Here is a 25,701-nt window from a genome sequence, read left to right as displayed (position 1 = left end):
CCAGGCTAGCTGGTCCTGTCTTTATGCTAAGCTAAGCTAACCAGCTGCTGGCTATAGTTTATTACTAACCTTAAGTTTCACACTTAATTATTGCTTCATATATATTGGGATAAGAATAAAATTAATTAGTAATTGGTAGTTTGAATTTTTATTAGCCAAGAACCATCACTTTACCTCATATAGGTAGTCAAATATTTCCAGTATTGTTAAAACACTGGCTCCAATAAACAGCCCCATCTGACCTCCAATGTCACCTAGAAAAAGAGAGATTAACAGATATTGGCAGGTACAGTAATTGAACAATGGCGCGTGAAACCATTCCCCGAGCTGTCACTTCTAATTCACTATATCTTGCAGTAATCTGAGCAGAATTGTCAAAAGTGTCCATCCAGTCCCAACTTTTCATCAGACAGAACCCGGCTGCCCTTGCAAGAGCATCAGATTATGAAAATGTGTTCAGCCTGTTTCACAAGTTCAAAGAGGAAACCTCATAGCACCAGGCGTGAACACACAATGTGAAATGTGTGGCAGGGGCCCGCTGAGAGTGCTGATACCAAGGTCAACCACATTTTTCTGTCACAATGAACCTGGAACTGCAAGGATCTTACCGAGAAGCCCTGCAATTTCATAGGCCTTCTTCTGCTCAATCTTCTCATAATTCAGTGCTTCAAAGAAGATATCCAAGACCAATATATTTTCGCTGGAGAGGGGGCAGACAAGAGCACACCCGACAGATTTTATTTCTGGTGATATTACATAAATAATATGTCACATTTCCTGTGTAACTATCTTTCATTATTGTTACATTGAAGGTGAACGATGGAGACCCAGGTCATGCTATCCCATAAAATACATCCATCCATTAAAAGAAAAAGAAAACAGGCCATTATCCAAACAACTGACTGCTACTAAATAATACTTACCCAATATATTGCTCAGTTTTGTTGAATTTCTTAGCCAGATATTTAGCAGATGCCTTACTGGGGATCTTAACCATGGACAGCTCCTTGCCATAGCGAGTCATGTTGCAGGGGGTCTGACAGACACAGTAATCGTTGTCTTTCTCTACCAAAAAGTCTGTGGATGATCAAAATCATTTAAAAATATTGTGATCACTGCGAACAATCAAACAAACCTGCACACAGAGGCTCTCGGTTTCTGCTTAAAATATCTCTGCACACGATAGAAAACTACAATTGCTGCCATCGTTCACTTTCCATGAAAGCAAATAATGACTGAAGCTATTATACAGAGAGGCTGGGGGAGGGGGAAGCTCTATGGGATTTATTCGATATCAGCGAAGCATAGACACGTCACAAATCTTCCTAATGGAATTTTTAAACAATAATTTCACTTTATTACTTTATTTTTGCTTCAGCACTATTTGAGATTAAAGTAATTTAAAGTTAATGCTACAGAAGTATTATCTACAGGCTAAAATAGTCTCATGGTACTGCTGCTGAACACTTGGTTGATTTCAGACATTAATGCAAAACTATCACACCAATATTTTATACGGTACACTGTAAGCGCTCACCTAAAGCTGGGTCAGCACAGTCTTTGTACTGCTCTGGTGTGCAAACTGTTGAGGTTCCTGTTTGAAATAACATAAAAGTGAAAATAATTACACATGACATATAAACTGACAACATATGGACAGAAGTATTTGCTTTTTTTTTTGCATGTGATAACATTTTTCATTGGTGAACTCAAGTCTGAATTCATACCCGGCATGTGAACCATCCTGCAGTTGCAATTCTCCAGCAGGTACCGAGTTTCACAGTCAATGCGGCAGGCGGTGATACTGTATGTGGAGAAGTATTCAGAGTCTATGGGAGTAGACTTGCAATCTCCCCAAGGCGGAGGGAGGTACTGAAGCTGAAAGAGCAAACAGCACATGTTTTCCCTCAGTATATCAGCGCACAGGATTACAACAAATAACATAAATCAAGCCCAGCACAGCAGAAGTAAAAAAAGAGGACAACAAGCTGGCACAAAAAAGTCTCAAACATAAAAATAAATAAATAAATACAGAAGCATTTAAATGAAAATGACACAATATTGGCACAAAATGTCCAGTCAGACCAACATTATTGCTCATGTATAGCAGCAAGCAGACATCATGCAGAACATTACTGATGCAGGTCTAGTCCCGGGTAGGAAGCAGAGTACCATGGGAATAGAGACAGGCTTAATAGAAATCTGTAAAATATGCAGTTTCAGACAGGACACCACAATCAATGGACAAATTTTACAAAACCAACCCTGAGAACAGACTTAGAACAGTAAACAGTTTACAGTTTTTCAAATGAATGATTTCATGAATTGTACTGAATTCAACAGACATTGTACATCCCTAGTTTATGGTAAATATTTGATGAAAATAAATCCTAATGAATGAACTACACTGTATAAGCTTATACAAGTGGTTTTATTTTTAATTAACTATTTAGTTTTTCCAATAAAAGCCCATAAAAGTTTATTACCAAACTACCCTTACTGCATGGCCCTATAAATTTAACAATGAAGTGAGGATGTATTGTATATTCAGTTTTTCTCATTAGGGGTCAAGCTCTCATTAAAAGGTTAAGTGCAGGTCATTACATTTATGAGTAACTCAGGGAATTCTAAATTAATAATGAGGAATATTTAATGCCTGGATTTTAAGGTTGTGGTTCACACTTAACATTAGACCCATGGTGCTCGTCTTATAACTACAGCGATGTGCCCCCGTGTGTCTGTGCAATCTGTTTAGAGCTCTCTTTAACACTTAAAGGAAACTCTTTTTGGTGCACTAGACACACTGACACTTAACCACCAACAAGACTTTCAGTACCCTTTAAAAGTCTTGTTTAAAGCAATTTATGGTAATAAATGCCTACTACTCATTTTCATGACAAAAACAAACCAATTATTTATGAAGGCCACCGAGGCTTGGGTATTTGAGCATATAGCAACTAACTGCAGTGGAAGTTAGCCAACAATCAATCCCAAAGGCATCCTGCTGAAACAATCTTCACAGAAAAATGATGACTTCACTGTAATTGCCAATCATCTCCACCAGCTCTAACCAGGCTAACACTGATAATCTAATGGTCATTTAGTCAATAGAAAATGACAGAGATAAGAGTGCAGTTCGCTATAGGGGTGGACTTCAACTGGCAAACTGATTTAGCCTTTACTGAACTCCATTTCTAGCCCACAGACTTTCTTAACTGGAGTTACACTGGATATAAAACCCAAGTGCAATAAAGGCTAGACTTCAAACTGATGCTAGAGGACTCGTGGGTAATAAAACCTAATGAATCACATTGTCTGGTCCCTGCAGATGACATTAAGGAGCAGTCCAGTGGACCAACCCAATGACACATGAAAGCATAAAAAAACAAAAAAAAGATGTTAACAGAACTGTACGTGGCAGTGAGAGGGTAAAGCCAAACAACAGTTTTGATGAAGATACAGACTTGGATGAATGGCTAAAGCTGGAATGAAACACATTAACTGTTCTTAACTGTTACCTATTAAACAGAGAAGACAATGACGACTGGAAAGGACTGCAGATGTTGCATGTGGTTGCTTCAGCCACACAGAGGGGGGCAGATGAATTCATTCCTCGGGGGGAGGCACCAGCGGATGAAAGTGTGGAACGTGACAATGGGTGTGTAGCTATTTAACAATACAGTATTTTGTGGCATGCAGCAAGCCCAGACAAACATACGCTACCCTCTGCTCTTGGGTGGAAACAAACGTTTGGAAGCCGGGGGCGACCCCAAAGCCCAGCTCATGGAGGAAAGGAGGCTCTGACTGAGTGTGAAGCTGTACCTTTATGCCGGCCTCATAGGACGTCTCATCTAGGCGAGGGGTGAGGGAACACAGCCCACATCATTATCAAAAAAAAAGGCATAAAGGCAAGGGATAGAAAGTGGTCAACCCTTCCGGACAGTGAAACAACCTGTTGTCATTAAAACAACAAAACAGCTACAGCTCCCAGAGGCACGTGAAGACTCTGCAGCATCGGTGCACTGGTGGGTTGTCATTCAGCCATTCTCTTCTTTCTTCCACTCAAGTTTGAGTGAAGACACAGTTCAGTTTCAATCATTACATAATTCTAGCCCAGAATTTGGAGGTGTGGTCTTCATGTCTCTCTGGGCTCACAAGTCAAAGACTCCTATTAAAAATTTAATTCCTCTGACAGAAGCTTTACAAATGAAAAGTCTTGAACTCATAAGTGCTTCATCCAGCTGTCTATTATCACACTGAGAGCCGTGTCACTGTACTCGTTGGAGACTGACTGAAATTAATGCTGGCCAGACTTTAATGACAGTCTAATTAATTCAGCACATCTTTTAGGTCGTAAACACGTCTTTTAGCTGTCACCGATGTGGGCGCTCGTGTCATGGTTATAAATGACAATCCATGCAATTTGCGTTCTAGAGGGAAACTTTCAAATGGTGATTAATAGACCAAATTCACTTCTTGGAAATGGCTGAATGATGATACACTTGGAGCAATTTACAACATTCACAGAGAGTAAAAGAGAGACAGAGAGACAGAGAAAGATAGAGAGACGTTACATGTTTCAAAACTGCTTCCCAAAAAACAAAATTTGCCATCTTTGTGGTGTCCAAGTGTCTGTTTCATTAGACCAAAACTCTGCCTCAATCATCCCATGTTATTCTGCTAAAATAAGGATTGTTTATCTCATGCTAATGAACTGACCAAGACCATTAACTTCAGGAGCAAAATCATTTAAATGAGGCTTGATAATTGTTAAAGTAATTAATTTAATTCACGGCTTGAGAATTCATCACTTCAAAACTTCAAGAGGTCTGAGTATGTGGTGGAAATTTGAATGAGCCTGCAGCACAATACATAAATACTCTTGATCTCAATGGTAATCATTGTAAAATCCTAAAATCCTTTGTGACACTGTTGCCATTTTCTTGTGACTTACAATGAGGGTTTTGCTCTTTGTCAAAGGACATTTCCCTATTCTGTCACTGTTTCTATTTGGAAAACAAAGACTGGTGTTTAGCTTGTATGCTACTCTTGTGTAGACAAAAGGGACACAATTTGAATTTGTTGTCCTGGCAACATCACAAAACCGCCTTACAGTGTCATTAGATTTGGATAGAAAATCCATGTGAGCCTCACGTTATGACCTTGCACACAGACTTGCCGATCAATTCAGGCTTAACTATAGTTATTACTTTTCATCCTTCACTGACGGCAGTGAAGGGATAGTCGAGAGAAGAACTAATTTTCTACAGTCAACAAACCTGCTGTGGGTCTTTCTGCTTCCCAGAATATAATGTGCTAAAACATTAATTTCACTGTGTCCCTAAATCATAGAGCATTCTAAAATATGTCTTCAAAGTAGCTTTGGGTCCTCTGTCTAATCTAATGATGCATACTGTAAGTATTTGTGAAATTGGGAAGGTGCACCAGGCCTCTTTTAATAGCTCAATCTGACATCAAAAACATGATGATGATTTTAATATTTTTCCCTCAAGATACATTTAGTCTTGAGAAGGAGTCTTCAGAGGTCAATTATTTATAGCGAGTCTTTAAAGCTGTCTGATTCTGGCTAAATGCGGCTGCCAATAGGCCGTTTTAGCAACATTCATTGAGAAAGATCATTCATAATATTCATTAGTATGTTAACAATTGCTTTGAAGAGTGTTAATTAAATCTCTTTTCAAAAAATTCTAAGAAAGGTTTATTTTTTATTAATTAGATATGTGTTTATCATTAAATCCTGCTGACCATGTCTGTGTGAAGTCTGTGAGTCTCAAAGCTTTTCTCTGCCTCCTCTTTGAATGCGCCACTAGAGACAGTTTTAACAGCATTCAAATAGCTGTACTCAGGCTAAAAGTAGTGAAGGCTCAATATGAAAAGTAAAACAAACACCCTGAGCTGCCAGATAGTTTGTCATGCTGTGTAGTCTGGGTTTATTTTTGCTCTGGTAAGCACTGCTTGTATGCTTGCATAAAATCATTACTTGGCCCTACTCTATCAATATTCCTTGGCTGCTGTAATTCCTCAATTTCATTTACTATAGCCAGAATCACTGGATGTTTATATAACACGTTCACTGCATATTTCCAACAAAAGGTAAATCAAAGATCTGATTTTGCCCAGGGCTCCGTGACACAGAGGTAACGGACACTGGCTGGTGAGGATTTGGGGACAAACACAGAATGAAGCGGAGCAAAAAGGTTGAGGTTGGAGGGGAGGAGGCTGAACATTAGGTACCAGTTGCTGCTGACATGACACAAAAGTTTGAAACCCAGGGGCCACACCAAATCCCAGTTGGTCAATGAAGGGCGGCTCGTCCTGGCTGTGGATCTGAACCTTGATGCCTGCTTCGTAGGAGGTTTCATCTGTGGATACAGCACGCCAGAAAATGTAACAGCAGGTACAGTTGCCTATGGAAACCCGCTTTTTGGCTCTTTATCCTTCCACTGGTAGTGATGCTGCGTGCTCCTAAACCCCATGCTAGAAACTAATATCAGATAGGCACTCATATGTTAGCATGCTGGACCAATAAACAGATTTATAACCAAAGATTTATCACATGCTGTTAATTTTACAAATGTAGAGTCCAGTGATGTGGTTGCCCACCATAAATTGGAAACAATATGTCACTGAAGGCAATATATTAGACCTGATTGCAGTTGTAAATCTGGAGAAACATATCAAGATAATATTCTATTAAACATGGTTGTACATCACTTCCGTGTAGTGCAGATTCTGCAGTAAAGATAAAGATTTGGCAGTAAGACCTTGGAAAATCTCTTTTTTGTTAACCTCTATAAAAGTGATACATCCACTTGTTAAAGAGATGGGAAAGGAAATTTAAATGTTACTGTAAATGTCAGAACGGTGCTAAAAGCTGCACTGACCTGTCTCTCCCCAAACAGGCAGATATTCATCTTGCTGAATATCCAACATGATCTCCAAGCCGTTCCCTGTGCCACCTTTCAACGTGGTCAACAGTGGGTTGCCGTCTAATCCCGAGTTGAAAGTGTAGCATTTCCCATAGCGCGTGTAGATCTGTAAGAAAAAAAAAGAGCAAAGAAAAAACAAAAACAACAGGTGAGTAAATGAAAGGTCAAAGCCTTTCCACTGTGCTGTGGTAAATAGTGTGCTAGGAGGAGATGTATTACATGTGAGCTGGTAATTGTGCAAGACAGGTAATCATTGCAGAGGTTTCATGATTATCAGAGAAAGCAGTGAAGGCTTTAAACAGGCGCCTGACTCTGATTCGAGGAATTAATGTGCATTCCTCAGCAGCAGCAGGAGCAGCTATCAATCTTTACCCAATTTCACTCCAAATTTCCCCTGAGTCATTTAGAGTGAATGTACTATTTTGCTGTCATAAAATAAGAAACATCTGAGGTCGAAGCTCTCTGGACACACAAGCTCTAAATTGGGTTTGTAAAAAACATTGTGTGTCTTGACTGACTAACTTCTTAGGAGACCGAACCTGCGCCAGTGAAGCTCAGCAGTAATCAAGGTTTGATGTGCAGTCGCTACAGTAGGTTTTCTCCCGCCAAATACATTTGTGGTTTAATTAATCCAGTCGGCTTCAGTTATTTATTTTCAGCTCTTGCTTCAGTGCTCACAGCCGACATATTTTCAATTTTATTGATTCTCTCTGTGATTGGAATATTCTCCATCCTCTTTGCCAGGAAAGTAAAAAGAAGTCTGTATCATGATTAGAACTTTTGACATTTTAAATCGAATCAAGCTTCAGTTTGTGTAAAGACTAAGAAAGCTTAAAATTCTGAATACAGCTTGAGGGGTTGAGTAAATTCTAGATAATTCTAACAATCTGATATAAGACTATCAGACTGTAGAATTGATTAGTTATGCAATACTCTGAGGAACTGGGATATCTATTCCTCATGCATTTCAACACAATGTAAAAACCTGCAGTGATAAGTCCCACTACGAACAGCTGTCATATTCATTTTATACCATTTCAAGTTGTGGCACACACCTACTTTCGGCTAACACATATGCACAGATGTTCAGCACAGTTGCATATATGCAAATATCTGCTTACTTGTGTCCTTGGCAAACAAATACATATTTAAATGGGAAGAGTGTGGATGAATCATGACTGAACTGGAGAATTGTATCATAAAATTATGGAAGCTAAGAAAGGCCATAAGATTTGAATCTTATTAGCGACTGAAAACCTAATTGTGAAATTTAGTTATTACTGAATATTGTATGTTGCAAATTAATATCCCCAGAATTTTAGCATTTAAATATTTTTATTGATTAACATCTGAATTAATGTGGTTTGAATTCTCCTTTCTGAAATTTCTAGAGGGTAATTTCGAGTCATGCAATGTCAAAAACGTGAACTGTCTAGCCGTTTTTAGTTGAATAATTTATATACACTGTTTGCTTCTGTTTTAACTGAATTATTATGTACTTTAGTTGCCTATTTTTTGCATCCTTGTATGCAAGCGCATGTTTACTTCCTTTTATGTATGATGATATGTATACTTGTATTTTATGTCTTTATAATTGTATTGCTCTTGCCTTTGTGAGGCACATTGTGTTTATTTTTGTATGAAATATGCTATATAAATAAATTTGACTTTACTAAATATTTTTTTTCTGAAAATTCAAGCGTCCAATACAAAAAAGACTATATTCAAGATACTCAAAGTCAGTTGGTCAGTGTTGGATCAAGTCTAACAATCAGGTTGCTCAAATTGGATTGATGAAATTCAGCATCATGTATTCACCAAAATTCAAGATGAAAAATTCTAACTTAAACGTCTAAACGTCAGACTATCCAGCAAACAATTCTGAAGTGACTGACACACCCAGACACTTGAATTATCTATCTGAACTTGTGAACCCCCCCCCCATTCCAAAACCTAAAATTATGTCCTGTAAAATTCAAATAGGGAAATTCAAACCACATTAAGCCAGATAAAAGGTTTAATTTTATTTTAAAGTCAAATATTGCAATGCTATAAATGCAATAAATGTATTTAAATTTCAACATTACTATTCCACAGTGGTTAAATTTGACGGCTGTATTTGGCTGCTTGTAAAATCCAATTATAACATCCTTTTTTGCTTCCATATAAAACCCATACTGTAGAAGCCAAAAAGGTAATTTGCTACCCTGACCCATATTTTCACCAGTAATGATCATGGTTGTCAAATATCTTTACTTTGCAGACAGTAATTGGTCATATACTGTAGCACCCTGATAAAAAAATGTGGCTGGTGAGATCATGTTTTTGCTGTTTTGGTCAACAACCTGGCTAAACATGTCACACTGTATTTAAAAAAAAAAGAAAAAAAAACCATCTAATATTAAATTTTCATCAATATACAATGTGGTGGGGTTGTGGTTAGAGAGCTGCTGGCAAAAATTCAACCAGCATGTCAAAGCTGATCTCAAGAGATCAAAGTCAGTGGTCCATGTCCAGAGTCAGACAGACTTACAAGCAGCTCAGACAGATAAGACAGAGATTTGGTTCCTTTCCCTGCAGGCTATGAGGTCTGCAAAGTGACTAGACACCATCTAACTGCTGACCGTGATATAAGATTTAACTTTAGATGAAATGGGAGCTTCATTCAGTCTTTTGAAAACCATACCATATGTTGCTTCAGAAGGGAGCACACAACACAGTTTAAATCCCAGTTATGACCCAAATTAGCCATGATGGAAGATGGATGGAGGTGGGCGTAAGTTTGTGGAGGCTCGATGGATGGCTGACACCTTGTAGTTCCCAGGGCTTTATATTTCAAGTGTCTTAGACGAGCTGAAGTTTTCACAGTTACAGGTTTCATTTTTATGACAGGAATCTAGATGAACTTGAACTGGATGCTCAGATCTGCTTCTGCAAAGGTAAGAATTTAAATTTATTTAAATATAAGTATTTTAAAAAGTGTGTTCCCAGTTTTAAATTATTCTCAAAACTGTAGAAATACATTAGTCTCTGTGCATGCACACCTCTCAGTGCAGAAGTTTCCCTATTTAGCCTTTTGAATATTTTCTCATGACACTGTCAGCTGCCGTTTTGTGTTGAAAGTATTTGATAGAAATATATCCATCTGGAATACTGTGACTATGATTTAAACATCATCCACTTCCTCCTTGCAGCAGTCAGTGGTGAATGGGTGTAACAGACGTACACCCATTCATATTCATCATCTACATCTACTGAGGCACATTTTTAAAAATAGACCATATACTATACATGCTGATAAAGATGTCTGAATTATTGATGCTGTAATCTGTCGACCTTAATATTGTTGTCACAGGTTATAAAGCAAAAAGACATAATAGCAACTGGCTCAAGAACTTGTCCGGGTTAATATATACCAAAATGAGACACACTTGAAACTACAAATTACACATTGTAGTCACTGATGACGACATGACATTGATTTCCCACCACAACATGAAGGCAACGTTGTTTTCTTGAGTGACTTTACCCAGACATCAAGTTTAATAAGGCAAAGCTGTCATGTTTGAGAGGTAAAAACAGGACAGGCTTGTTTGCAGCTTTGAAACATCAACACCTTAACACACACTAAAGAATACCTGCTGGAGGGAGCATCATCAAATGTTCACATGAATTATTAATACACCTTGTAAACAACATTCATATCCACAACTGACAAACACTATCTTTTTTTTCTGTACATACAGTGCTGAAATTTTTGTAGGTACAGGTTTCACCACGAAACTTGCACTCCAGCAGCATGTCCTCCAGCTGGTGACCGAGCCGACCCATCATCTCGGTGGTGTTGACGCGGTAATCAGGGGGCGGGGTGTAGTTGTTGAAGTCCAACAGGCTCAGGAGACTCTGCTTGTGGTTTTCCTTAAGGATGGAAAGGCTCCTCTCCATCACTGTGTGATTAGGATACATGAGGTCCATCCAGTAGCCGCTGTGATACAGGTCATCCCTGGTCAGGGTGGATACACGGAAAACATTTTTATTGCAGAAAGTCACCGCTGGGAAGGACATGTTGTGAGCCCACACCATGTAGATCTTAGTGATAGCAGGGTAAGACATCAGGTAGAGGATTCGGTTCCCGGACCAGGTGATGAGGAGACTGAAACAAACGAAGAAGGCCAGGATCCAGATGACCCGCTGTGGTTTCGACTTGTCTGTAGAGAAGACAAACTTCAAACCGTGGATCTTGGTCCTCATTATGAAATCCACTGTGATCGCTTTCCATGTCGGCTTAAGTGAGCTGGACTCAGTGTTTTGGATCGTGGTCTCTTGGTCTCTCTCGTTTTCTTTGTGTGGCCCCAGGGCGATTGATTCGGATATAGGTGCTTTGACCATAATTGCTTGTGTCAAGGCAGGCGCTTTTTTGCCAAATACAGTTTCTTAGTAGCACACCTTACACTTCCCTCAATTTACACACACTGGCTTTCTCCACAACCATCTCCAGGTTTATGTAGCACAAATTCCAGGTAGCAGCGACAGGAGTCCTAATACGCAGCTGTCCCACTGTTCAAGCTTGAAAATTCTTTTCCATGAGGATATAAACAAAGGAACTGAGCTCCTTGGGGAAGGTAAAATTGATTTACATAATGATTTCTTTATGAGAAAAACAGCTGAATCACTCCATTAACAAAAACCATCAAGCATAACCATCACCAGTTCTTCATCAATAGATAAATGGACGTGATAATTGCAGATGTAAGCGACGGCTTCACTCCCAGAGGCAATCACTTTGAAAATCCGGAGAGGCTTACCCCTGTTGCTCAGATCTTTCACTCCTCCATCTCCCTCTCCCAGTGCCAGACAATACTTGCAGATTTCGGTGGTTTCTCTCTTTGTGTAGTAGCTGCCCAGAACCCAACTCCTCCCTTTTCCACAGATTGAAGAGATGCTTTTTTAGTCTGTTGACTTGCAGCCTGCAGAAAGGAATATAAAGCTTGTTGCCCCCCTACACACTCTCTCTACAGTCGAATGGAAAATGAGGTGGAGCCACTGGATGAGATTGTTTTCCTCCGGTGATGAAGTAGACCTCCAATGGTATAGAGAGGCGGGAGGAATGTATCAATCAAAGAAGAAATAATTGTGATGAAGAAATTTTGCTACAAAAAGGATTTAGTCTGAAATTCTTTAATATTAAAGAATCTGCAGCTTGCTCGTGGATCAATATACCTATATAATTGATATCTGAGGGGAGCCATCCATAGCAGCAAAATCCCCCCTCAGAGTGTGGTAGAAATATCCGTTACAGCCCATTTTCCAGCTCTTCTTTTCTGCCAGTTTCAAATATAATTTCACAAATGCAGTGTAATAAGGGCTGACATCCTGCTGCATGCAGATGTGGCACTAGCTGATATTAAAGACTTCTTTGGTCCGTTTATGTGAGACTATCAGAGGATTCTGCTTGGCAGAAAGCTCAGCACCATACTGAGACTATTTTTTTCATTATGTTAGTTGGAATCTTGTCAGTCCCTAATTTGAATATTGGCTCAGTAACCTGATCACAGCTGTGGTGATATGTATGGTTGTAAAAAAAAAAAAAAAAAGGGGAAAAATAGCAAAAATCTTGGATTACTGTGTCTACTTCGAGGAGACGGTATCATTTCCAAGTTTAGATGGAATAAATTGGTGTAAAATAATTGGGTTCGACCTAGTTAAAATACAACAGAAAAGGGTGGAAATGACTCATGGGCATTACAGGATCTCAGTTTCACAGACAGAAGTGATGCAGAAATGTCAAAAGAGGTGCCAATGGCTGATTCGCCAATTCCAAGTCCATCTGCCAGTATGTTCCTACTCTCCCTCGTCTCATCTTAAAAGCTGTAGTCATAAAATTTAATTAAGTGTGGTAAAAATATCTTCTTTGAAGTGAAAGTGGGCTCATAATAAATGTTTGGAAGTTATACATTTATAAATTACTAGAGCCATGATGTATGTCATTAGTTCCAATATTTAATCCACTATACAGAAAAGCCGGCCATGTAACGAGAGAGAGAGAGAGAGAGAGAGAGAGAGAGAGAGAGAGAGAGAGAGAGAGAGAGAGAGAGAAATAAGGAGGCTTTTTTCCTCTTTTTTCCACCTCAGACTTCTGCTGTCCAATAATTATAAAGCCTGGTTTAAAGTGTCAAAAATCGCCACTAATTCATCTGAGGTGTCTTTTTATTTCACATACGCTGCCTTATGTAATCACTGTGCCATGTTGTCCTGTTTTTCTCACACTGTTTTTCTCGATATCAAAATCAACGACAGGTGAAAAGTGAACAGAAGTAAAAGTGTAAAAAGAAATATGATTACTGCATGAAGCTGGATGTGATTATTAACAACTGAGAAAAGGGTTTGGTAATCACATGTAATGTGATACGTAAGTCACCTTATATATTATATATGATTCCTATTTATCACAGTGTATTATATTATCCTATATCATTTTATATATCATACCATTGCTAAATTCATTACTGTATATTCTATTATCCTATAGTTATTATTGTATACCTATTATATATTATATTATATTATATTATACCACTCCACTTTGTTACCTTGCTCAGCAATAAGATTCATTATTGCACATTAAGCGCATTTATGTACCTAAATGTAATTTGTTGTGCACTTTGGCTTCTATGTACTGTTTCCTTCTTTTGTATCTGTCTATAGATTTAACTGAATAAAGTTTTGATTTATCGGTAGTTTTCTCCATTTAATACTTTTATTCCTTTACTTGCTCTGTCGTTTTCTGTAAGTGGTCTGTTTCTTCTTGTGCTGCTGCAGAGTAACACTTAATTTCCCACCGGGATGAATACAGTGTTATCTTGTCTTAACTTCGTCAAGACCACACTATTGTTCAGTAACTATTTTAAAAATCCAACATTAATATTTCTACATTTGACAGACATATCAAATGGTCAAATTGTAGACTTTTAGTCTTATGTACTGAGAGTCCTCTGACCTTACCGGCACATTTGTTATTGAACTAAACTTAATTTAATAAAAAGATAATTTCAAAACATTCCAGTTTATCTCCAGCCAATTTAACTATGGCCAAAGTGATTAATTTATTTCAAAGAGAGAGAGAGGGGAACACAATGCAGAACAGTTTGTTCTGTGTTTAAAAGCTGTGGTAATAACAGTCTGATAATATTAATGAATGTCTGAATACTGAAAAATAAAGAGCTTCAGCACTGTGGTAATAGTTATTTTCTCTGTGTGTGCTTTCAGGGCTTTCCGGCAGCAAAACAACTAAATTAATTGCCTGGATCCAGCTCCCCCAACAGCTACAGTATGTCATGTCGGCCCCACGCCTATTTTTCCCCAGCAGACAGATCCCTGGCACTGCTTTCTTCTCAGTCTTATGTTCAAACTGTTTCATTGTTGCACATAGAAATAACCGACTAGGCTTTTTTAATTGCAGATTTAAGGATTCTCATTTTTGTGAGGAAAAGATCCAATCAAGGTGAGCAATTGGCTCTATTTTTGTATCAACAGGGACAACTACCTCAGATTCAGACCCATTAACAAAGAAAAACAAAGAGAAGAAAAATCCTAATGCTAGATGAGTGGCAGGCAAATAAATAACTCCAACAATAACACCTTATCAGAGTTATGGCTGACTGCCTGGTTTCTCCACTTATTGACCAGCTGCACTGATTTCCTCTATTCTCAGTTTCTTTGGAAACATGTCAATAGGTATGAGGCACACTTAACTGGTGAGTTAATTGCTTGAGCTCATTTATCCTATACAAGCCTGGTGGAGGCGTGAGGCGGACGGCCCTCTTGGGTCTAAGAATCATCCCTCGTCAGCAGTTTGAACCAAAGCACAATTTCATTATTTCCAGCAAAGGCAATGCATGACAATCATCATTACTCTCTTTCGAATAGGCTCTCAATCCATGGACCTCCATTCAACCCTTTTATTGTGTGTGAAGCAGCACAAGTATGTTTCCAAGCGCCTGATCACTGATTGCTTTCATTTTTCATGTTTCATTCTAACCTTTTAACTTGGACCTACAGTATGTAGTGATGTTTATGGTGCTTGTATGTCTTCTCTCCACTCATTTTTTTTCTGCTGTACTCAGGTCTTTGTTGCAAAGTAAGCTCTCACTTGATTACATAAAGGTTATTATTAAAGCTGAAAGGATTGTTGATCAATCAATAAGCCATTTGACAGAAAATTGCTCTTTTGATTATTGATTGAAGTCAATATTCAAGCAAAAATACCAAACATTCCCTTGGTTCAGCTTCTCAGTTATTAAGATTTCCTGCTTTTCTTTAACTTCAACTTGCTTTAATTGATTTTATGGCCACTTGGGGGCAGTGGAAACAAGCTGATATGGTGAACTTATGAGTAAACAGTTGCCTATTTACCCATCCAACAGACACAGAGCAACATTGGCATCGTTTTGGAGTCACATTTGTGTTCGCATAATCACCTTTTAGCTCTGATTTGGTCTCCACCAACTCCAGAGGGAAATATCTGGCTCTATAGCTGCTAAATACTCCATTATGTTCAGCTAGTTAATAACTTGTTCTGCTGCAGCTGGAAATGACTGATGAGAGCAGTGAGGGTGTACCAGAACTGTTAAGTTGGGGGCTTGAAAACCAAAACAATGAGCTAGAGGATGCTAAAATTGGTCCGTAAAAATGAGAGGAACTGCAGAGTCAGGTGATAATTCTCTGTTGGTTTGCCACTACAAGCGACTCCTTTCGATTATTCTGTATGTAAGAATCAGTAATTCCTTCTCATTGGTGACTTAACAGTGGCCATTAAGTGAGCTGCAGTCAGCATCCTGTTGCTCGTGCCATCCTTGCACTCCAAGAGAGCAGCGGTGCAAGACTACTGAAGGTGATGTCCTCTTTCTCGCTTACACTTCTCATAATAACATAAAAGATCTCCAATGTTGTGTTGCACCGAGCTTCAGCAGAGCACCTCTCACTCCCAGTCAGTAACAGTAACATCTCATCGTCGATTTTCGCGGAAAAACCAGCCGAAGTCCTTCACATAGAAATCAGTCCACAGGCTGTTACAGGCAACTGAGAAAATCGCGGAAGGTCTCATTTTTTAAGCTACGTTACAACCTGTTCACTCATTGGCAATAAAAAACGATTAATACATGTAAATTGCTTCACAATTCTTACATACAGAACCTTTAACAAATAAACCGATTATAGCAGCTGATTATAGCAACATTAAGTATTAATACTGGACTTATGTACTGTATGTGAAAGAACAAAGGGGTGAACTGTGTATCTTTATATTCACAGCAGTTCTATATTTTCTCTGCACCTTTATTATTAGAAACAACATGACCTCATATGAGGGTCTGAGTATATTTTCCATCAACTCTAAGAATTTGAGAAACAGCAAAGCTATAAAATCTGGTGTAACACTCTGGTATAACACTGCAATCGCATTTCTGCACTGCACTGCAATGTTTTAACTTCTTCAAATATAGCTTACACTTTAATGTGAAGGGGGACCAAGTGTGAGCACATCCAGACAAATTATTCAGGTGCAAGACAAAAAAAAAGTTTCATTGCAGGGTACAAAGGAGTGAGGTCTGCACACTGTTAAGCTCCCAATAATTTTATTCCACAGGCCTGAGGAAGATCTTACAGATCGAAATGTTGCCTAAAAAAAGAATAATATTATTTGGAGCTTAACAGCATGCAGACCTCACTCCTTTGTACCTTACACTTCAATGTGACCCTAACTTTTTAAAACTGAGTTCATATTTGAAGTCATTTCACAAAATCATTAATTTAATTAAAATACACCGTGCTGCAGTCACTCAAAAATATAAAGCGCTCAAGGCAAAAGTTAATGATTTTTCTTCTTCAAATTGCTCTCCTGCTTATTGAAAACACATCTCTGCTGCTCACACATTCTCATTGTTATCTTCCAGGGGGTGCAAACACATTCCATCTTTGTCTTGGTATTCGAGCATGTAATTAGATGTTCATGGTGTAATAAAATGTCCCAAATTGAAATGATCAGCTGATTCTTTTTTGATGGGAAAGAAAGTAGAACTATTTGAAAGATTTATTTTTTCAGTTTTTTTTTTTTTTTCAACATTTATTGCCCAGCTTCAAAACTGGCTCAGTGGTCTCTGAGCCTGTCAGAGAATGACACTAACCATCCTCTTTTATGTCAAAGCTGAACCCCAGAGGTCTCATTAGAGGAGGAGCAGAGTTTTTACTGTGTAAAGGGAAGAGCTCCTTCAAGGACCAGTGAGAATGTTCAACACCAAATGAAAAACTGGCAGCAATTAGATGCACATCAGAAACACGCGCAGCACAAACAGGGCAGAGACGGAGATGAAAGGCCATATCCAACATTAATGTCCAGTCACTGTAGAGCTGAAAACTAATCAGTAACATTTTTGATAATAAATTAATTGTTGAAGTGAATTTCTAAGAAAAAGATGCCTGAGAAATCACTGATTTTAGCTTCTCAAATACAAATATGTGCTGTCATTGGTCTCTTAGTCTTTATGATAGGTAACTGAATATCTTTTTGTTTTGGACTGTGATTATGCACAATTCTGGCATTTTGTAGAGCAAACAATTAATTAATCAAGTGAATATTCAGCAGATTCACTGATTAAGTTAGTTGCAGCTCTAAGTGACTACTTAATGAACAAAAACAGATCTAGGTCTGCAATTATTTTCATTATTTATTAATCTGCTAATTATTTTCTCTAATAATCATTTAATTGTCTTGTCTATTAAATGGCGGAAAATAGTGATGAATGCCCATTATATCGCCCAAGGTGGCGTATTAAAAATTCATTGTTTTATCTAACTGTCTTTCTAAAACTAAAAAGATATTCAGTTTACTATCATATATGACAAAGATAAGCAGAAAATCTGCACATCCGAAAGCTGAAATCAGACAAATATTTGAAAAGTGACTGAAACAATGATCAATTCATTGGCTTATTGTTTCAGCTCTACAAAGAAAGCTTTGATGACACTGTACAGTAATACATTAGATATATCCATTTAGAGAATTCTGAGCTTGAATGGACAAACAAAATGAACAGGCCAACTTGCAAATATTTACATACATACTGTCCAATAATAGCCTTGAAAAATAGATAAAATTCCAAATATATTTTGCTGAATATTAAGGGAATATTCAACATACATTACACCAGAGTTTCTCAACCATGAGATGAGGATTCCTCATGGGGTTACTGACACCCTGAGAATTTCAGGACTAAACTTGGGGCCAGAAACAGGATGAGAAGTCCTGTGTTACAATGTAATTTGAGATGACCACACAGATACAAATGTGGAGGAGACAGGCAGCTAGAGCCAAAAACATTTGCAATCAGTGCTGTCACTCTGGTGGACAGGCAGCTTCTTTAGCAGAGGGAGACATCTTGTGGCCTGTCTCTAAATGAAACTAACCTCTTGCCGCCTTGAAGAGCAACACAGCCACTCTGTATGCTGCGCGAGTAATGCCAAGGAAGCAAGAATGAATCTTTAGCATATGCTGTGAAATACCTCATATAAAATTCATCAAAAGGGAGAACTACTGACATGTAGTTTGTAACACTAAATTAAATAGATAAAAAGATAGATAAGATAAAAAACTATTCTAACCCATTTTTTCTAAAAGTGTTGTTTTCTAAAGCTGCTGCAGCATGTTTTTCAGGTACAGTATAGAAAAAGGCAAGACTTCTTTGACATCCACAGTAATTGCAAACATCTCTGACCCAGCACATGTACTGTATATCCCCCCCGGCAGATGGAGTGGAGGGCAGAGGCAGTCTGTATCAATAAAAAACAGATGCTCTTGGCTACACCTGCCGTCTTGTTCCCTTGTTCCATTCCAGGCAGAATCCAACCAAAAAAAAAAAAAAAACATAAGTGTGCTGTCACTCAAGCTTTCAGTCTGAAGCCTGCAGTCACACTTTGATAAACTCACTCCTGAAATTTCCTCCCTGGTACTTTCATTTGCAAGGATAATCTCTTTTTTTTTTTTTTTTTTTTTAAAGCATGTTCTCATCTTGTTTGCTCAGCTGGAGGCATTTGGTATCCGTTCCTGAATCCATTTTGCCTGCTTGCCTTAAAATTAAGCAAAATAAGCACTTGCCAGTGCCCTAAAAGTGCCAAAGAGTAATAGCTTCCCATCAGGAGCTTTTCCTGTGTCAGGTGAACGTATTATAAATTCAAATTATATCCCTAAAAAATCCATAAGGCTACATTGGCTATCTCTCTTTCCTAAATTCAAAGAAATGTCATTACAGCACCTAAACTTAAAGGATTTGTAACACTTGAAACTGCATTACATCACCACCCAAAACCATACCTTCAACAAAAAAAGAGAAAAGATTATCAAACTCTTCAAACGATGTGTCATGTCTGGCTTCCCCTGTACAGTGACACATGGTGCCGAGGGGAATCTCGGTTTACTTGAAAGAAGATAGCGATACAATACTTCGGAACGTGCAAGACACCACTTTTATTGGCTAAGAGCAGGATATAGATCCCAGAAGCCATTAGTAGAAACAAAAGCTAAATATGGGCATCGCAGGTAATTTAAGATCAAAAGGAAATGAGATATGAAACCATGAGTCACTTTTGACTCATTATAATCCAGTAAAAGATGACGATTTGAATAGTAACACATGCTTTTGTTTGGATATCTAACCGTGCCAGAAGGCTGGTTTTCTACAACGTAATATAATGGCACTATTGGTTTTGGACAGACCCATACTTGTGTACGGTGTCTCCACCTAACAAGTTCATTAACGTAAGAGGTTCTGTCAACTGGCACCTTCAATGTCTGCCTCTGGTATTATCTGCTACCAGATGTGCAAGTCAGCAAAAAGCGTCCCTCTGCGCTGCATCCCCGCTATGAATTCCTTCACTATTCCTCTTCAGCACCATTGATCGGCCTGCCAATACCGCACTTACAGTAACATTGGCTGCCACACTGGCCTTTACAGACACTGAGTAATGGAACAAACACATTAGGTATTTGCTATCTGTCCTGTCATCTACGCTCCCTGCCCCAGATTTGTTTATTCCATTGTTTGCACTATGAAGCATTATTTTATCTCTCCCTCCCTTTTCATGCTCCAGGCAGCGCTGTAATTTTGTGCTCCTTCACACACCTCTTCCCTTCATCTTTCCTAATGCTTCCAGTTGTGCATCGCAGAACTGGCTCAGCTCCAAAGCAGGCTGAATCACAATGATGGTGTCAGTCCTGAGCCGAGACCCAGTCCCACCTCAATCTAAGCACAGCATAGCCTTCTTTTCCACTACTTCCCTCTCTCTCACTCTCCTCTCCTTTCCCTTTTGTTTCCACTTTGTCTTAGCTCTCTGCTTCCACTCTATTTCTTGCTTTTCACCATTTCTCCATCTCTCTTGTGTAAGCTACTACTTTTCTGTCTCGTTTCCTTTCTCCCACACTGCCTATTTTCTGCCTCTGTCTGCAGCCAGACCCATTGTTTCTGAAGAGGTCTGACACTCAATCCTGACCTCTGCTTCCTTTACTCCACCTGTCTCTTTTGTTTGACTTCCAAAACAAGCTTCGGCCTCTCCGGACAACACTGCAATGGATGAAGTAAAATACCACATTCTGGTTCTCATTTGTCAGACCCCGAACTCGTCCACAGACAGACTGTAATGTAACAATAAAAAGGCTCCTTCTTTGGTTTCAACATAACCATCTAAAGTAAACAAGCTGATACCCTTAACAGGAAGTTCAATCACAACACATGAGATCAGCGGTAAAAGGATAAATGTGTTAGAATCTACTCTCTGCAGTGGCGCAGGCTCTCTAAAGCCCTGAGCTGCTCATCGATTAAAATGATATTACACTAACCTCAGCATGCATCCTACATATACACACACTGACGGATGATTTATTTGGTCAGAGCCAATCTCGCAGGTTTAATCCAAAGCAGTGAGTTGGGCTGTGTTGGGGTGCTTACACTTTTGAGTATTAATGAGGCAATCAATCATGCACCAGTTGACCGACAGCATGTACGGCAGAAAGATGGAGGCATGAGATTAATTTCAATAATGAAATAAAGCCTCCAATAAGAAAGTTATTTGGCAGATTGGTTGTGTTGAATTTTAGAAATGTTTTCTTGAAGACAACGTTGAGATGCAGAAGCACAAAAACCTTACAGCATAATCTCAACAAATCTCATTGCCACAGTTCACTCACAGATTGATACAGGGACATTCAAGGCTATGTTCCTGTATATATTTATAGCACTGGATATCTACCATCTGCCATCCTTTTAGTATCTGAGACCCGTTCTCCTCCAGTGAATTACAGAGTCCTCCCCCCAAAAATATATTACATTACTTTATGCAGAGGGAATAATTGCACTTGGGAGCCCTGATATTTTCTCTCCAGGGATTCTCAATACCACTGCACCCATATCCAGCTCATTAGTAGAAACAGCTGGTCTTTCCTGTCACTGTAGTCATGCTGAGTTTCTTCAGCCAGTTTCTTTGTCTGACTTTTACACAAAAATGCACATTGAGGCGTGGCCCACACACAAATGCATACAAACAATCATTATGGATAACTAAATAATATAAAATAGTATGACACAGGTAGTATGTTCAATTTTAAGAGAGCAAAGATAATAGTACTCTAACAGTATGTATTCTACTGTTGCAGTTTCAATGACATCATAATGTGTAACACTAAAAAGTAAAATGTATCAGCGGGGGCATTCGAATGATATTATATTTTCTCCGATTTTTCCACATGTAGAGAGCTAATTGTCAGATGTTGTCTAGACCTTGCATGAGTCATCTGGTGGTGATGTTGCTGAAGTATATAATGGGTAATCTCAATTCCATCACATCTGATCTCCTGCGAGAGGACCCGCCTCTGAGCCTCCCACAGTAAGATCAGCAGGCCGAGGAGGGGGAATTCAGGCAGCTCCATGAATCTTTAATAAATCCCCTCTATACTTAGGTCCTCAGAGCATCTCCAGTTTCTGACATTTAGCTGAAAGTTGTCCTTTGTGTGTGTGGGTGTGAAAAGTCAAGGTCACCTGACCGACCACAGTAATATCCAAATCTGCCTCTATTGGCTTACGTGTGCTTTGTGTATTTTGTTTTTGGAGCAACGCCTCAAATCTGGTGCGACATTTTCATGTACAAGTCTGATGAAGTGTTCAGGCTCTTTTTACAGTAGATGTCAGGTTTGGAATTGAAAATCCAAACCTCATCTCTCAAATTAAATCATTGTCTTCCACACAAAATAACAGTATTGCCACTGTAGAACTATACTAAGTAATTAGTATAAATCATTTGCCTCAGTTTCACTGCTGCTGGTTCTCAAAGAAATAGTGCAGCATGACAAGCCCATCTTGGTGCTATAGGCTTTCATCACTCAAATCAATGGCCCATTTCATCGAAATACAATCCTTCCCCTGTCTCTGCAGCAGGACGATTAAGTTCCATTCAGATTCTGCTGACATGATGTTATCTCTTTGGTAAAGGCTGGAAAACTGAGGGAAGACGGGGAGTTTAAGAAAAATGAAAGCACACAAGTTAAGAAAAATTACCTTTTCATTGCAAAAATGACACTGTTTTGTTTTGGTGACATCATGCGTTTTTGATTTGGTCAGATGGGAAAAAACACTAGAACATTTGGTATCATTGCTACTATGAAGGCGATCATTCTTCTGAGCTATTTACAAAGAAAAACAATAATGTATTAAAAACTCTACTGGTCTTGAAAACAGCATATGTTTACTTCATAATGCATGATGCATGATGTCAGCAGAGATTTGTTGAACCATATGGCACCTCACAGTAGTTAATATCTTTCTGAGGACACTTTTAAGGAAGCAGCTCTCGTTTTTCCTTCAAGAAAAATGACTATTAATAGTATTCATAAAATGAAGAATTGGACACAGTATAAATATTGACATCACCATAAAAGGCTAGAAAATATCTTGCTGCTTTTGGAGTCAGCTTGTGTAAACAAAGATAAAACATTGCTTTGTTAGAATTCTTCAGAATTTTTTCCCGTTGTAAATCCCCATACCTCTTGTTCTGCCTTTAGGTTCTTAATCTCCCACAACCATGCCACTAATTATTTAAAAAATGATGATTATTACAAAAAAAGCAATGAAGAACTGACAACATAATTTGAAAGAAAGTGACGTGTCTTTCCCTAATGATATCAGATGTGGATGTGCATGTCTCACCATGTCATTTTATGAGACGAACCCATCTCTTTCAGCAGATCTCTGCTGTAATGTCTGCTGGTGTTCATAAACATAAATTGACTCATTCTCATTTCGCCGTGGGCAGAAAAATTGAAGCATTGAAATTGTAGCATTATAACGATTATTATACAGCTCGCAGTTGTTGGCATTGCTGCCAAAGGTGTCTGCATATGTTCAAATCTCACTTTTAAGCTTTTCTATTGATATTTTTTTCCTCAAATTTAAGATTTGTAACACTATTTTAGACATTTCAATAAATATTTAGTCTAAATATCTTTTTCCTATAATGATTCTGATGCAGCTCACACTGATCTCACCCAAGGTTAGACCCACAGAGGGAGCCATACTTACTGTAGTAAAGTTCTCTGGACCACAGTCCTTGCCTCTATATCTGCAGTCAAGCAACATTTCCTCTATGTTGTGGCTAGTCCTCTGCACAAACTCCAGCATGTTGAAAGTCTTGCTGGGGAAAAACTTGCTGTTGTCTGTGGGCTGCCCTAAAGCGGCCATGAAGTCATCAAAGTCCCCTTGCTCCACACCCAGGAGCCCAGCCATCCAGAAGATGTCATTCCTCCGGATCTGGGACTTCCGAAAACTGTTGTAATTGCAGAGGGTGATGGCAGGAAAGTACATGACGGGACTGTCCATCTCATCCAAGATGGTGACATGAGGGTACTGGTAGTACTCGATCACACGGTCGGCCACTTGGTAGAGGAAGATGGAGAGGGAGGAGCTGAATGCGGCAGCCCAAAGCAACCGTCGGATAGTCACTCCGCCAGGTAGGAAGATGTGGCTCAGGCCGTGGAGGGTACAGTTGGCCCCGAACACTGTGATGTCCGATGGCGGGCGTGGTGCTTCCTCCTCCGGGGCTCCCATTTTCTCCACAAAGTTTCCAAGTAAACTCTGCGATTAGTGGATATGGTCTTGCTGCTGTGGTGGCCCACTGAACACTGGTGCTAACAGATAGGTTCACCCAAACTAAATGTACAAGGGAGGCTGGACAAGACAGGATCTAGTTTCCCTTTCACACCCGAGGGAGAGGAAGGGGTTGGATATCTAGGGCTGGGAAGTAGCGATGGACTGTTGTATCAACCAATTCTCATTGAGATTTTAGAGGGCACATTGAATTTAAAAGATCCGGTTTCATTTGGGAAGTAAGACCTGATCCCACAGCGGGTAGTGGTGGATGGATCAGAGATTGATACATCAGAGAGGCAAAGATGAAGAGTGAAGCATATTAAATCCAGCGACCTGTAATGCACCCAAATTCTTTTCTCTTTTGTAACATTCATTTATCAAGAGAACGTTTGTGGGCACACATCTATTATGTCCTCTATTATGTTATTTCGTGAATAATACTTTGTTACTACAACTCGAAGGACTTTATTGTTTAACTTCAGAAAGATTCTGTGCTATTTAATTGGCGAATAAGCACTGCAACCCCTTCAAAGCCCATTGGAGACAGCACAAATGTGTGGTCACCGGGATAAAAACAAGGCTGTTCTTAGTTCCTGAAAAAGTTGACATTTTGCAGATACAAAATGTCAGCAATTCCCAATTAGGATCACATTTAGTTACAGCGGCACGTACAAAGCTTGAGCTGCCATGTATAACCACAGTAATCTATTGTTAGCCACTGAGGAGCTTCACTGGGGGAATGGTTTAGTGCTTTCCTTAATGAAACCTTAACGGTCGTTGTTGTGAAAGGCCAGATTATTACTCACTCATGGTTCCCATTAAGCTTATTAAAGCTGGTGACGAGATTCAACCTGGCACATTTCATAGTCACACATTCATATTTTTAATCTTTAAGCTATCACCATCACTCCTGAACTTACTTGCAACAATTACATATAAAACAATGAATCACTTTAGAGAGTCAAAGCAGACATTCATCTACTACACATATACTCAATAACCTCTTTAAATCAATTAAAAGGATTGAAAATATTCATGCATGAAGTTCTAGTCAATACTACCATAGCTGATCCCTTAAGTTTGCAGCACACATCATCTTGCATCTTGCTGCAGCCTCGCTATCATGTGTTTTGTAACGGCATGAATTATTAATGCATTCTCCTGCATACATTTAAACTCATGGACAGAGGGGTATATTTCGCAGAATGCAGGCCTGAGGTTATTTCAGTTCATCCTGATAAGCATCTGTCTCGACTGAAATTGATTTCCTCAGAGCAGCACTCATTTAAAATGAAGTTAATAAGTTAATTGTTGTTAGGAACAAAGGCCCTCAGCCACACCTTTAAATCTTCTGACAGACCTGCTTACGATATATGTGGTTAATCCATCCTCTCCTGTTGGTCTCGGCTTTCTTTACAGCACCCTCCAATCTATCTTCATTATTTACACCTCTTCATCCATTCCCTTACTTAACTTTCTACACATCTATTTCTCCTCTGATCCCCCTCTATCCTCCACTTCCTTCATTCAATTCTGTGTATATCTCTCTCAGCTCTACGTATTCAGTT

The 25,701-nt window shown here is 39.0% G+C and overlaps 2 protein-coding genes and 1 pseudogene across 6 annotated transcripts in view; all 3 read right to left on the bottom strand.

Annotated features, from left to right (window-relative positions):
* The window catches only part of asic1c (acid-sensing (proton-gated) ion channel 1c), a 107,358-nt gene that overhangs the window by 7,944 nt on the left and 73,713 nt on the right, over positions 1–25,701 (bottom strand). For all 5 annotated transcript variants that reach the window (XM_067606084.1, XM_067606086.1, XM_067606082.1 and 2 more), the window contains 7 exons: positions 6,906–7,056; positions 6,256–6,383; positions 1,728–1,878; positions 1,538–1,594; positions 924–1,077; positions 609–700; positions 175–254 (listed from right to left, as the gene is read on the bottom strand). In XM_067606084.1, coding sequence (XP_067462185.1) covers positions 175–254; positions 609–700; positions 924–1,077; positions 1,538–1,594; positions 1,728–1,878; positions 6,256–6,383; positions 6,906–7,056 — 813 coding nt within the window. The remainder of the gene's footprint in view (positions 1–174; positions 255–608; positions 701–923; positions 1,078–1,537; positions 1,595–1,727; positions 1,879–6,255; positions 6,384–6,905; positions 7,057–25,701) is intronic.
* Positions 10,575–11,931, bottom strand: LOC137194307 (acid-sensing ion channel 1-like). The gene has a single exon (XM_067606088.1). The coding sequence runs from the start codon at positions 11,337–11,339 to the stop codon at positions 10,650–10,652; it is 690 nt and encodes a 229-aa protein (XP_067462189.1). The 5' UTR covers positions 11,340–11,931; the 3' UTR covers positions 10,575–10,649.
* Positions 22,464–24,124, bottom strand: LOC137193481 (acid-sensing ion channel 3 pseudogene; annotated as a pseudogene).

Source organism: Thunnus thynnus, chromosome 12 (assembly GCF_963924715.1).
Source record: "Thunnus thynnus chromosome 12, fThuThy2.1, whole genome shotgun sequence".
Classification (NCBI taxonomy): Eukaryota; Metazoa; Chordata; class Actinopteri; order Scombriformes; family Scombridae; genus Thunnus; species Thunnus thynnus.
Note: the sequence above shows the minus strand (reverse complement) of the source record. Positions and strands in the feature narration are given on the sequence as shown.